The sequence below is a fragment of the Nymphalis io genome, chromosome 14 (genome assembly GCF_905147045.1).
Source record: "Nymphalis io chromosome 14, ilAglIoxx1.1, whole genome shotgun sequence".
In the NCBI taxonomy this organism is placed as follows: Eukaryota; Metazoa; Arthropoda; class Insecta; order Lepidoptera; family Nymphalidae; genus Nymphalis; species Nymphalis io.
In genome coordinates this window covers 5,768,068-5,782,834 of record NC_065901.1, presented here as the reverse complement: position 1 = coordinate 5,782,834, position 14,767 = coordinate 5,768,068, and the positions used below count along the sequence as shown (strand labels likewise).

At 29.9% G+C, this 14,767-nt stretch overlaps 1 protein-coding gene across 1 annotated transcript in view; it reads left to right on the top strand.

Moving 5' to 3' along the window:
- The window catches only part of LOC126773496 (uncharacterized), a 183,087-nt gene that overhangs the window by 142,539 nt on the left and 25,781 nt on the right, over positions 1–14,767 (top strand). Inside the window, exon 3 of the mRNA XM_050494447.1 lies at positions 8,230–8,325. Within this exon, the coding sequence (XP_050350404.1) occupies positions 8,230–8,325 (96 nt within the window). The remainder of the gene's footprint in view (positions 1–8,229; positions 8,326–14,767) is intronic.

Sequence of the window (14,767 nt, the reverse complement as noted above, 5' to 3'; positions counted from 1 at the left end):
ATGCTTAAATCCGATTATCTCGTTTAAGTTATTATTCTCTGTGGTAACAAATCATTTTAATCACATTTTTCGAAGCCAACAATCTTTATAAAATAATATTATCATCGTGATAATATATAAAAGACAAAAATAATAAATAATACTTTCAGATATCTGAGATAATATATACATACTCTATCGATTCAGTTTTACCTTTGTGATTAATAAAAATAATTTATTCCTTAACCTCAATAAAATAATTGGTATGTTTTTTTTTTAAAAAATAAATGTTGCTACACAAATAACTAGCTACTCCAATTATTCTGTCAAACCATAAAGCAGTTATTGAACAGGACTCTCTTACCAAACTAAGTTTAAATATTTTAGTGGACTTAAAAAATACTAATAACAAAAATTAAACAAATATATTGTAAATATTAAGTCAGCATTTAATAAGTGGACATACAAGTTGACGACATTTATAGACTTTAAGCTAGATTTATAGCATTTATGAATTTTTAAATGCAATATTATTTTTAATGGCAGTGTCTAATTAATTTTAAGTCATCTGATGACTAGACTAAATGCGGAGCGACGAACCTGCATTAGTAATTTACTCTCATTGCAACCACCAACCGAGCACTTTAACATCGTAATCCATTTAAAGCATTATCCAATCATGATACTCAAATGCGACGTCTCTCGGAAAAATTTTGAGCGAATTTGTTCTTTATCACAAAAGTTATAAGGATCAATTATGTGTTTGTTGAAGTAGATTAGAACAGGTAATTAAATTACTATGGTTCTGCGGTATTATTGCACCGATATGATCGCTTACTCGTGGTAACTTTTTAAATTATGCATGCAGGTATTTTATTATTATATAATTTGACGATTATTGAATGCATTGCTGATGGATTCATATTTTATCTCGTAGATAATATCTTAACGTCCCACTTTGAAGGTGCTAATAATGAGTTGTAATGTATATATGCATAACAAATTAGGTAATGTTTGGTAATTAGTAATGTTTTTTTTATAACAAATTAGGTAATCTCTGACTTACGACCTCATGACGTAACCCCTTCAGTTTTTCAGGGTCGAATGTAATCTACATATTTCAAATAAAAATAAACTTATTACTTTGTGTGTGTCAAATGTTGAGATTTTTATCATAATTATTTATTTAAATATTATTTACTATAAGAGAAGTATACACAGGCTTATCTATCTCTTACGAAAGATCTCTACCGGGGATCCTAGAGTGGTGGAAAATTAATGGAGATAAAACATAGATCATAACCGAAGAACGAAAAGCATATTTATAATGCATGATAAAAACGGTCGTGGCGCTCGATCTGTGTATGTGGTGGGGATTGAATTGGGGCTAACTAAAACAACGTAAGGAAGCCTGTATATAATGAAATTCTGTTAAATATATATCCGTTTATTCACAGTAATCCGGCGTCGTGAAACAAGCTCCAAGCCTTCTCTTTAAATTGAGAGGCGTTTGTCATTTACAAGATGACATTGTCATTTAGAAGCTGTCGCTGACAGTGATAGATTAATAACTAAGTGAATAGTTTAACAAAAAAAAAATAACAAAAAAGGCGCCATCTAGTCTTGAGTTATTTTATCTATTACTCACTTTCAATGTGAATTGCTTTATCAATAAAGACATAAATGGCAAGGTTGCTATCTTATCTCTTGGTTGGTTAATAATAGCACTATTATGTACATAAATCATTTCGAATATAAACAAAATAATCTTTGCATACTAAAGTTGTAATGAATCAGTATATATTTTTATGGATGTCATGGAAACAGCGCCGCGGTAAACATTGAAGTGAGTTAATTATGTCTTTGAAAAATTAAAGCCTTATCGCCGCTGACTGAAACGCTGGTTCATTTTTCATCCAGAGAATTTTTATATTATTTAATTTAAAAATACTTAAAAATAGGTTGCCACGGTTTGTATAGGAATAAATTAATAAAACAAAATGACAATTCGTTAATATCTAGTAGTCATATCTTACTCATCCTACAACAATCAAAACAAATATATCAATAACATCTCATTTCATATTGACTTGCAATAGTATTTCTTTTAAAAATGCAAACTTAAAATAAAGTATTAATAAAAAAATATTTTAAAGCAAATGAACATCATTAATTATTATGCATATATTAGATAGTATGTAAATTATATATTAATTGTTATCTAAACCTAAACCTAATGGAAGGGCTTAGCTGTATCGATGGGGTTGTTAATTAAATTTCAGACGGTCTAGTATTTCAGCTATGCACCTCCGCCTACAACACTCCAACCACATGTATGTTACATACGCTTATATATCAAGTAAACGAGCCGGCATCGAATGCACATTTAAAAGGGTAACCAGTTAATTCACGAATTTTAAATAAAAAAATAAATCTTTAACGCGTTTAGTATGTTTTGTTTTGGATACACGCCTACTTTAGATTGATTTGGAATTTTTATATTGTAATCCTTACTAATATTATAAACACGTAAGTGAGTGTGTTTACTTGTTACGCTTCGTGCTTCCGTTGTACCAAACGAAGTCGATTCAGTTTGGCTATCCGTATGTAAAAGAAAATTAAATTTCTGAATTCTAAAGATGAAACAATATGAGATTTATAGAAAAAAAATTCTCGTAGTTGTTATAATATATTGATTTTTACTAAACCTTTGTGTTATAATATTTTAAAGAAATAAATAATATCATAAAATGGTTTCGTTATATATTCTCTTAAATTAATTTTCCTACGAAGTAATAAATAATTAATCTTTCCTCGCAATTTTTTATTACCGTGATAAATAAATTATTAAAAACGTAAGTCTTACTCAAATATAACACGAAAAAAATAATTAAAAAAAATCTTGATATATTTTATAAGTAATATCTAAACAATACAGTAACTAGTTGAAATCGATAATTTTGATTATATGATGATATATATATTTTGATATCATATATATTTTAAAAAAATTAATAAATACGGTTGCGATAATATTTATCATTCAACTGAAAGTGTTATCTTAACAATACATATTATAATAGATAAAAACAAAACGATTAATAAAAAACTTAATAGGATTATTTTACACGAGTTTCAAATTTCTGAAAAGCCCATATGGCCCAGTGGTAAGAACGCGTGAATTTTAACCGATGATCGTGGGTTCAAACCCGGGCAAGCACTACTGAATTTTCATGTGCTTAATTTGTATTAACATTATGAGAAAACCTGCATGTGTCTAATTTCACTGAAATTCTGCCACATGTGTATTCCACCAGCCCGCATTGAAGCAGCGTGGTGGACTAAGCTCCTTAAGGCCTTAGCCCAGCTGAGGGACATTAACAGGCTGTTACTGGTACTGGTCAAACTTCTAATAAACTCGACTAAATGCATTTTGTTCTTAATGCCCGATAATATTCAAGGAAAAATCCGTGTTGTTTGGCGGTAGTATATGTGATGAGTGGGAGGTTCCTACCCCGACTGGCTTGTATAAAACCCTAACTTAACTCATCAAGTAAAAATCAAATTTAAATTGAATGATATTGTTATGGAGTTGAAATCATGACTTTTGTTTTAAAGTCGATTTGAGTATTTTACACGATTGTCTAAATTATAATAAATTGGTCTGAACTATATAAGATGGAACACGATTTCGTCTTAAAGCTATTAAATATTTTATTATTAAGCAAAACTGCTGAAGGTTTGAGGCGTTTGTTATGCAATTATCAATCGAATTCAATTCGCGTGTTGTGAAAATCATTATTATTTTTGTTCTCAATATCTAATTAATATATAATTAAAATATAATTTTAAAATTTTATATATATATATATATTATACAACAACGAAGAATTTAAATATTGACTAAATATAAATCTTTAAATTGGGAAGCTGAAGTGTATTTGCTTTGCTTTAAAATTTTAATCCACATAATTATGATTAATATAACACACAATAATTACTTCTTATGAAATATTTTATAGCAAGATATAGGTAAAAACCAAAAACGTGTATCTATAAGCGCTATCATTAGACGCTATCGTAAATTATTTCATGATATAATTTCATAGTAATACATATGTATGAATATTCTAAACATTATACAAAATTTACAGATAAGAACAATTATGCTTAGTTTACATTTCAGAGCGGAGTGATCATATGATATGCGTACATGATAGGCATTGTACTCACATACTACCTACAACAGTTTAGATATGGTTGTGTAGATACATCTTATATCGAGACCTGGATTACGACGCCATGTTTGTTTACTAGAGCGATAACGAGACGATGTGTTTATAATACATAATTTACTAACTGACAAATTTAAAATATTATAAGGAACAAAAAAGATAATGTCTTTTTTATTTTATTGTCGTATTCGTTTTTGTTTTTATTACATAACAAATAAAATGTAGATTACATGACTTATTTACTTAAAACGAGTCAACTAGTTCATTGTCAACATATATGTTTTGGGTTATATATATTTTATAGTTATTTATTACTTATTGTTTAGTTATTTAATATATGTCAAATGTTGTATCATTAATTAATTTACAACATTATTGTCCGATATTATATTTTATTACCACTCCATTAAATTAATTTAAATTACTTATTTGTAATTAAAGTTTCTTAAAGTACTATTGTTTTAATTATATGCAATAAACAAACTAACAACAAATAAATAATCAACTCTTGAAAAAGCTCGTGTGTAAGGCCCTAATCTAAATTCCAAACTAAATAGTCTAGGCGCTAAACACACTAGCAAATCCTATGTTACATGGCAACACGTGTGACATTGACTTATGTTGACCCATGGATTACAAGCGGTGTTTGTTCAAGCATTTAAGCGATGTATTGTTAGATAGAAATAACAATAAGTATAAATTAATAATATAAATAATGGATGTATAATAGCAATAAAGGATTAACAATGACTTCTAGTAGAATGACGTAGGTTTTGATATAAAAAAACGATGCATTACAGAATAATAATAAATAATTTGAAACCTATTGATCTCATATGTATCATCTCTTTTATACGTGACATTGAATATTTTACGCTCAAACAAAAAATGAATATCATTTTAATTGTACTGGGCTCTCAAAAATATTATGGAATACAAATCATACATATATGTATGTGTATAAATTAATGTCTGTCTATATTTTTTATCTATATTATACATATTCGTATCAAAGATTATGTTGACTGAAATATCAATGCCGACCCGAATCTACTGAAGGTAAAAAAATTGCTAGGACTATATAATTTTAAGATTATTTATATTTTATGACGTAACTACTAAGAAGGATTTTTTATATATAGAGGATATATTTATATATATTTATATTTTTTATATATAAAGGGTACGAAATGGACGGAAAGAGAGATTGAAAAATTTGATTTTATTTATATGTAGCTAACTAACTAACTACCTTTATATATTTGTAATTTTTTATCACGACAAACTTCTGTTATACGAAAAAACCGTTAATTGTCTTGATGTGCTTAAAAGAATAACACTTTAAGTAGATGGTTTTGATAAAGTTGGTAGTAGGGCCTTGCGTGAGCCCGCCTGGGAAGGTACCACGTACTCATCAATAAGTTTTGTTTTTCTAGTATGAGTGACCCAGTGTCACTATTGGCACAAGAGACCACTTACCACCAACAAAAATAGTGTCAGAGAGGTCTAAAGTCCCCATCAATATCTTGAGTGCACTTCGTTATACTTATTATTAAAACCACTGAACTTCATATGAAATATTTTGATTAAAAATATAAATAACGTATTTATGTGTTTTAAAAAATCTGTTTTGTCATTTTATAGAGAGAAAATTATACAGGAACTGACAGCTTGTGTAATAATTTCATTATATTATTTTGTCAGTAATGCAATGAAGTACGAAAACATAATTTTTAGATACAAAGTCACAAGCTGTTCAAAATATAAATTATTTAATAATGTGTAACTATTTCTTTAAGTGATTTCAATACCTACAGTATTGATACTTTGTAGGACAAATGTATAAATATAAAGTGTATGTATAAAAATAAGGTACGGATTATTTTTACTCAATGAATATTCAAACCATACAAAGTTTTCCACACCATTATACGAGTAACGTCATAGTTAGCGGTCAATGAATCAACCGTGTCAGCGTTCAGCAAAAATCAATAAGATCAAAAGATATCGGTTGTTTTGCAGAATCAAAATACCTCGAGCACTTTCATGCTTAATTTTCCAAACAGGGTCAAGATATTTTATCGAATATTGCCATAATAAATGGGTCTGTTGCCTACAATTGTTTTTTCAAGAGTTATTTCCAAAATTAGAATTCTTAAAATTTGCTTATGCTGTTTTTGAAATGTTCCGATAAAAATTAGACAACTTTGTCATCTAGTGCAGTGAACCGTATACAGTTGATAAAACAATTAACCGTCCCTTTGTCACCGATAATTTTATCTCCACGCTCCGCTGATCTGTGACTTATGATAATCTGATTGCTGGGGAGACGATGAAAGGACTATGAATACGTGCCTTTTGTAGGACAAACTTGATTTACTATGAAAGAAAACTGGAATTGTTTGGGAGATCCCGAAGTTCTTTATCATAACTTGCTCGTCTCTCATTTTTATTAAATGCTTTCATTGAGATCCAGCTGTTGAGATTTGAGCGGTGTCGTTGAAATATTTTTACTCGTTATAGCAATATTGTCTATTGTGAGAGATTTTGTGGGAGGAGTAATGAAATGTTGGAAAATTTTAGTGTTCTGCGATTGTATTATAGTTTGCATCATATACCTATATTTATTGTAATATGAATGATATGCTTACTACTAAGTGAATGGAAATTATTATTTGTTGAGGGATGCTCAACGTGTTTCAGGAAGACATATTCCCTTCATCATGGAGGGGTCTAATTTACGTCACCATTGAAATATCTCCAGCATCCCTTTATAAATATTATAATCTGTATTACATTAAGTGAAAATTATAATACTTTTATAACATAGTATATAATTACAAAATTTTTTGACAACAATTTGTTAATATATCCAATATATATTTTGGTATAAAGAGATTTTGCGTTAGTGATTACGTACATATGATAATATTTGCAGTCACTAAGAAATAGCCAGACGTTTAATATAGAAGCCCATCTGCAGCCTGTCTGCATAACTCAATATCAGAAGTATGCGGCGTCATAACATCACAGCTATTGACTTAGCCGTCAAATTATTGACAAAATCTAAAATGCTCTCTCAAAGGACTTTAAAGTGAAGATTTTACAACATATTTTAAATATTTATCTTAAATGAACATTATATTACAATTCAAGTAACAATTATTGAGGCATTTACAACATTATGATAGATATAATATATGACATTTAAGGAGCATAAGTTAGTGAAGCTTTTAACAGTTAAACAAAGCAAGGTTATAATTAATGTTAAAAGACGGTTTAATTTTAAGGCAAAACAAAAAGATAATTGCGTCCAATTAATCTCAGCTTCTTGTAATGGGGTTCTAGGCCCCGCGCTTTTATTGGTTTTGAACGATACTTAGCTGCCCCGATTTGTTTGTTTTACTCTTTAAATTGAATACCGATGGTGCTTTGAAACCAATTATGAGAGATATTAAATAGAAACCCCTGAACCATATATTATCCCCAAAATAGGCTCGCATTCCTAACATTTAATTTTGTCGGCTTACCACATTTAAGAATTTTCTTTTTTTATAACAAAGCTGATGTATTTCGCCTTTAACAAGAAAAAGATAAATTAAACATCTCTTTCAATAATTAACTAGCTTCATTGTTTTGTCTATTATTTATTAATTACCTACAATTAATTAAGAAAATGGATGAAATATGTAATCCTTAAAGGGCGATAAGGGTGAAAAAGTAGGGTATATCACATTTTTTTCTTAAAACGGCGCTGTCTTATTTAAGCTGCACATAACGGCCTATGGCCTACTTTCTTTAAGACTATAACATTTATAATTAAATATTTTGTTTTATTAAATAATGTCTGACATTGACTCCAAAAATTGTATTGGAAATATTTATATAAAAAGAATTCTACTTATTTTCATTGTAAACATTTTTAACATAATTAAGCATTATATTTCAAAGTTTTTAGTTGAAGAGTAAAAGCAAGTAGATGTTACAAAAAATAATATTTATTTCCTTGTTCCAGGCGGCTCTTTGTGCAGACTACAGCGTTCCTGTAGATTGCGTCGCCGCCGGCCCAGCGCCGCGCCCGAGCTCTTTTCACGAGATATCAGCGCCTAAAGTAAGTATCTAAATGATTATAAAACATTATAATATGAACAAATAAAAAATAAATGTGCTATCGAATTGCAGGCCGTTAGTAGCTACGACACACTAACTACAATACTATTGTAGTAACTATCCTATATATTGTTTATGATATGTATAAATTGTTCAAAATAAATAAACAAAACAAAGAAATATTCTATACCTTTTATAGTGATCATTTAATGAGGATTTTGTTAGAATGAATAGTTGTTAAAGAGTACCTTAATATTGAAAAAATATATGTTCTTGATTTTATTCGTTTTCAGAAAAGTATTATCTTTTAGGTAACCTGAAAAAATCTTTGGCGAGGACAAACATTGTGACATGTTCCCAATATGTCTATTTTTCTTGATTTTTTATGGACTATAAGCATGCAATCGACCTCAATCGACCTGTTAATAAGTTCTGATGAAATCTAAGATAGAGCACGCTTGCCAAATGTCTATTTTTTATTGTCTTTTAATATAAATTGTCTTTGCTTAATATGAATTAAATATTATTTTTATTTTTCATTTTATTTAAAATAGTTACATATATATAAAAAAAACGTGTGATTAATTTTTTTTTGTTTCTACCTTACTAAACCTTTGTGGCCAGCGGCAAGTTTAAAAAACGATGACATCGTTTTATCGTTTCGCCAATTTTCGTTCAGTAGTCAAATACGATTGTTCGTTTGTGGTTAATTGCGTGAAAATAGTATATAAAATTTTTATTGATATATTATGTAGGTATATCTTATCTATATCGTCCCCATGATAAGTAATTTCAATACTTCTGTGTCTGATTCTTTGTTTCATTATATTTAACCTGCATTTCATATTATTAAAACATAGTATACTATTAACCTTCTTCATCAGACGATAATTGTAATGTTTATCGCTTTCTGATATGTGTATGATTCATACATTATCATTCATTATCTACGAGTTACGATGCAGATATTAGCACTTGATAAATTGTAGCTACTATTTTTATAGTAGCTTGTTATATAGTCATTGTGGTTTGATCGTGACTAAAATTATAAGAAAAATCACCATTTCAGAATGATACATATAAATTAGTCATGCGTTAAGGTCAATTTTTATCGAATGACCTCGCTATTTAAAAAACAAATTATGTTGAATTTAATTAAATGTATACATGTACAATAAATTCGTGCTTTTTCCGTTAATAGTCCAAATTTAAAGCGGATGATACTGTGAAGCATAGCTACGTATCTAATAATATAAATTTAAAGCTAAATACTCCGAAACGCGCTGCTACTACTGTTTATTTTGTGTGTTTGATAATTTTTCTAGTTAGTTACAGAAAAAGTCTCCTCATTTTAATAAGTAGTATTACGAGATATCCAAATTATTTTAGTACAAAGAGCCGCAAAAGTAATAAAGAATTATATAAATTTCCTATCCGTAGATAGATCCAATTTAACATTTGCGATATCCCTCAAAAGGGTTCATACTAATAAAGGCGTACTATGATTTCGAGACGAGAAAGATCCAGTTAGAATAGATAGAAAACGTGAATCGTAATCGAAAATCGCGGGCTTAAATTCAGTTATTACTTTTGAAATCGTTTCTTGCTTGTAAACATACATATATTACGCAGAAGCAAGGTGGTAGAATAAATTCTAAGCCTTCTTCTTAACAATGAAAGAACCGTTTTTTATATATAGATATTAGGCCTGGCAAATAAACCACGTGATGTTAAGTGATCACTACCGCCCAAAGACATTCGCGATGTAAGAAATATTAACCATTTCTTACATCGCCAATGCGCCACCAACCTTGGGAAAGAAGATGTAATGACCCTTGTACCTGTAGTTCCACTGGCACTCCACTTCCACTCCTTCAAACCGGAATGCAACAATGTTAAGTATTGCTGTTTAGCGATAGAATATAATGCATAGTATTGAGTATAACAGTTTGACGGCGAATGGCAGCCGCGGGAAAATCAATAGTTCGTATGTTACATTTTATTATAATTCATTAAAAGCTAACTTTGTAAGGGCGTGTAATTAAGGCTTCGCTTGAGGTAATTAGTTTAATAAATTACAGTTGTTCTTTTTTTCGTATGAGCAAATGATAAATCTATTTATAGAACTAGCTTACATTAATTTTGATAAAGATTTAATATTCTAAGTCAAATTATATTTTTCAGATTTTGTAAACAAGATTCTACTTATATGTAACAAATCGACATTCCTTTCGTAAACCCCTACAAGTACCACAAAAGGGATTTGCAGTTTTTGTTTATGTTTGGATAAATTCATAAAAATATAAAATGTCGGTCCAGCCATCAACATCATCACAATTGTACGTAAGCGTCCGTGCATCGGACTGAATATTCTTTTCATTATTAAATATCTACATATATTATTATTATAATAAAAACTACGATAACATTAAATATTGCGTAAATTCACATTCAGGAATCGGTTTCCAGCAGCCATAAACATATAAAAAAATACATAACAAATCCAAGTAGATATTTGCGTCATTTGTAAGGTTATTCAATTGTACTTCTCGAGTGGTAATTAAATAAAAGTAACAAATACATTTCAAATTTAAAAATAAGTTACTAAAACTATTTAAACATTCCTGAATCTGAAATTAAAACTTTTCTCATTGAATTTTTTTTTACAGATGTATATATTAAGTAAGCATCGAATATATTATAATATCCAAAATATTCGTATACAAATTTCTAAAACCACCAGACCGATTTACACACCGACAAAACAATGACAATTATACCTTATAGTATTTGTCTTTATAAGCTATAATTATGTGTGCTTAATCAATATCAGATATTAAGTGGTTTCTTTACTGATTCTATAAATTTTAAAACATTTAACATCTTGCTATATAGCTCTATTATTACAAAAAAAAATTAATGACGCCAAGGTGCTATCGTTGCAGCGCATCTGGCGTGGTTAACCTTACTTTTATATTTTTTTGTATCTAAAGCTATCAGGTATACCATCTGCCTTTCCCATTACTCACACACATAAAAATGGGATAAATTAAACTGTGGACTGTGGTATGCTTTATGACTTAGTATGACGATTGCTATTTTTAACTTATTAGCCAAATGCCCAGAATATACTCGTATTACAGAGCGCCAGTGTATATGTGAACCAATGGGATAGAACGGAAATCCAACACAACCGGAAAAGGTTCAGATTAGGGTTTGGGAAGACCCGACATTTTCAAAGTCTTAGGTCTCGAGACATCCCAGAGTCAAAGTCCCAGGACGACCCGGGTCTCCTAGTTAATTGTAGTTTCAAGTTAACCATTTTAGTTATACCTAATCAACATTAATCGACCATAAAAGTAAATTCCATCGTTTAAATCATTAAATGGTGTCTAAGGAATTCACAGGTTAATTCTCAAGATAACAGATAAATACATTTTATATGTATATAATGCTAAGACTTAGTGAAGTTATTATAAATTAAATTTGATTAAATGAAATAATCTAACTGTAAACTCAGTAGTTAAAAAAAATTGGAAGTATTAGTGACTTTTGTAAATAACATCATGATTCAGTTTTACTGGTGGTAGAGCTTTGTGCAAGCTCGTCTGGGTAGGTACCACCCACTCATCAGATATTCTACCGCAAAACAGCAGTACTTGGTATTGTTGTGTTCCAGTTTGAAAGAGTGAGCCAGTGTAATTACAGGCACAAGGGGCATAACATCTTAGTTCCCAAGGTTGGTTCCCATTGGTGATGTAAGCGATGGTTAACATTTCTTAAATTTGGTTAAGGTCCCGGGACTTTGAGACACGAGACATAACGGGACACAAACCCTAGTACAGGTGTTTACGTTTTTTCCAAAGCGAAATGAAAGTTTCTTGACTTAAAATGGAAGCCAGAACGATTTGATATATTCCATATCTCTTTACTTCCCTTGCACCCTTTAGTAGTTACGATTGGAAGTTTTTTTTTTTTTTTTTTTATAGTATAGGAAGGCGGACGAGCATATGGGCCACCTGATGGTAAGTGGTCACCAAACGCCCTTAGACATTAGCAATGTAAGAAATGTTAACCATCGCTTACATCACCAATGCGCCACCAACCTTGGGAACTAAGATGTTATGTCCCTTGTGCCTGTAATTACACTGGCTCACTCACCCTTCAAACCGGAACACAACAATACCAAGTACTGCTGTTTTGCGGTAGAATATCTGATGAGTGGGTGGTACCTACCCAGATGAGCTTGCACAAAGCTCTACCACCAGTATAAAATTATAAAAACAGTTAGTTAACAAATATAAAAGATTATCAGAATTAATATAATTTTTTTTAAATTTTACCTGCGGTAGGGCTTGTGCAAGGCATTGACCTTTGTCGCCGGCGTATTAAAGGCATAAGAAGTACTAGAGCGGTAAAATCGGTTCAAAAATATGTTTAATTTAAATATATGTAATTTATTATCTTAGAGGAAAAATTAAATCATCCATATTTCGACTTGATGAATTATTTATACTACAAGTGCCGAATTAGTTCATTTGCCTACATAAAATAAATAATAAATATCATATTATACAAATCTTGTAACACTTATAATATATCAAATTTCTATAACATAGAGGAGAGTCGATCGAAAAAGTGTCGGAAAGAGCACTACTATTCTGTAAGAACTTACTTTATTAGACTTTATACTGAATTTTGATGAATATATTCTTGAAATGTTATATATATTATGGTCAGTGTCACATATCACTTTCTGATATTTACGACTGTTTTCTGCGGTGAGTTTCGAGTTTGTTCTTACAGAATAGCCCTACAAAAAGAATATGGATAGGAGGAAAATCTATCACTATAAGAACGGGAATACCCGATGACTTGCAGATAATTCAACATAATTAGTTTTTTCTAAAAATACACTGTGAATCACTATACGCTAAGTTATTTATACCAGTGTAATAAACACTAAAAATAAAAGCAATTAAAAATAATTATAAGATAATAAAAAAGCCGAGACGAACGAGTCGTTAGAATACGTGAATAGTAACCGATTATCGCGGGTTCGTAACCAAGCAAGCGTTAAATTTTTATATGCTTAATTGTTTTTATAATTTATCTCGTCTTTCGTGGTGAAGGAAAACATCATGACGTAAGCATGGGTCCCATGAAATTCTGTAACATGTGTATTCACAAACTTATACTGAAGCGGCATGGTGGTCACAAGGAGAGGAGGCCATTAGCCTAGTAGTGGGATATTTACAGGCTATTATTTTTTTTAATACAAACGAAAATATTATTTAATAATCCAGTTTCGCTTTTCTATTCATCGAGGTATCGAGGATGGCAACGTGATTTAGACGAGTCCTGTACATGAGATGATAATCGGTGTCATTTTTTGAGAAGACACTACTAAAGATCTAGAACTTTGTCAATAAATAAAGTAAAACCGTAATATTTAATAAAGATAATATTATAAGCTCTTATTGTTATACGTTCTACTCCCGAGCAAACCTCTTCTCAAGAAGAAGGCTCAGAGGTTGTTGTTCTACGCTGTTCCAATGCGGAGTACTAGGTACATGTGTGGTAGAATTTTATATTCATCGTCATCAGGTTTTCTAACGCCCTACACCACAAATCACGTGATAAATCATAAAAATACTTTCATCATCAAATCATATTTTATCCACTGACCTACATAGTTCTGTTAATAGACGTAGAGCTGTTAATAAACGTATCTGTTAAGTTATTTACAATGTCTAGAAGTGTAATTGAAAACAATAAAGTTTAATACATTTATATAGAGTCTACGCAAATTAATGCATTAAAACATTTTGTAATACTATAGATAAATGTCAAGTTATTCACACCGTATTTCGTAATCATTTCACTATAGTTTCCAAATAATGTTTAACATTTAAGTCGAAATCAATAAATCAAAATATTATACGTTATTCAAGTAAAGTCTACTTTTGATTTGTCATTTTATTGGATTATTTTCGATGTAACCACCGGTTCGGAATGTAGATTCTTCCGAGAAGAACCGGCAATAAACATTATTTTCCATCATTTCAATTACAAAGTTATATCAATCAAATATAACAACATACATAAATATAACTTACTTGGAAATCAACAAATACTAAGTCCACGCTAATTGAATAATATGCTTTAATTATTAATGTTTTTTAGCAAACAATTTAAAAGTATTAATTGGTAAAGTTAAATTATAACATTAATATACATGATTAATCTACAAGTTAAATCCTTTGAGGTTTGCGATAACCTTTTCAAGAGCAATGTAGGTAATACAGAATACAGATAGTAATACGAATGAGTCACTGAGTCATTCAACTTGGATTAGGTTAGTAACACATTGTTGTTTATAACAATTGGATGCATGGTCTTAACACTTGGATATTGTTTTTATCTTATCTCTCTTGGATCCC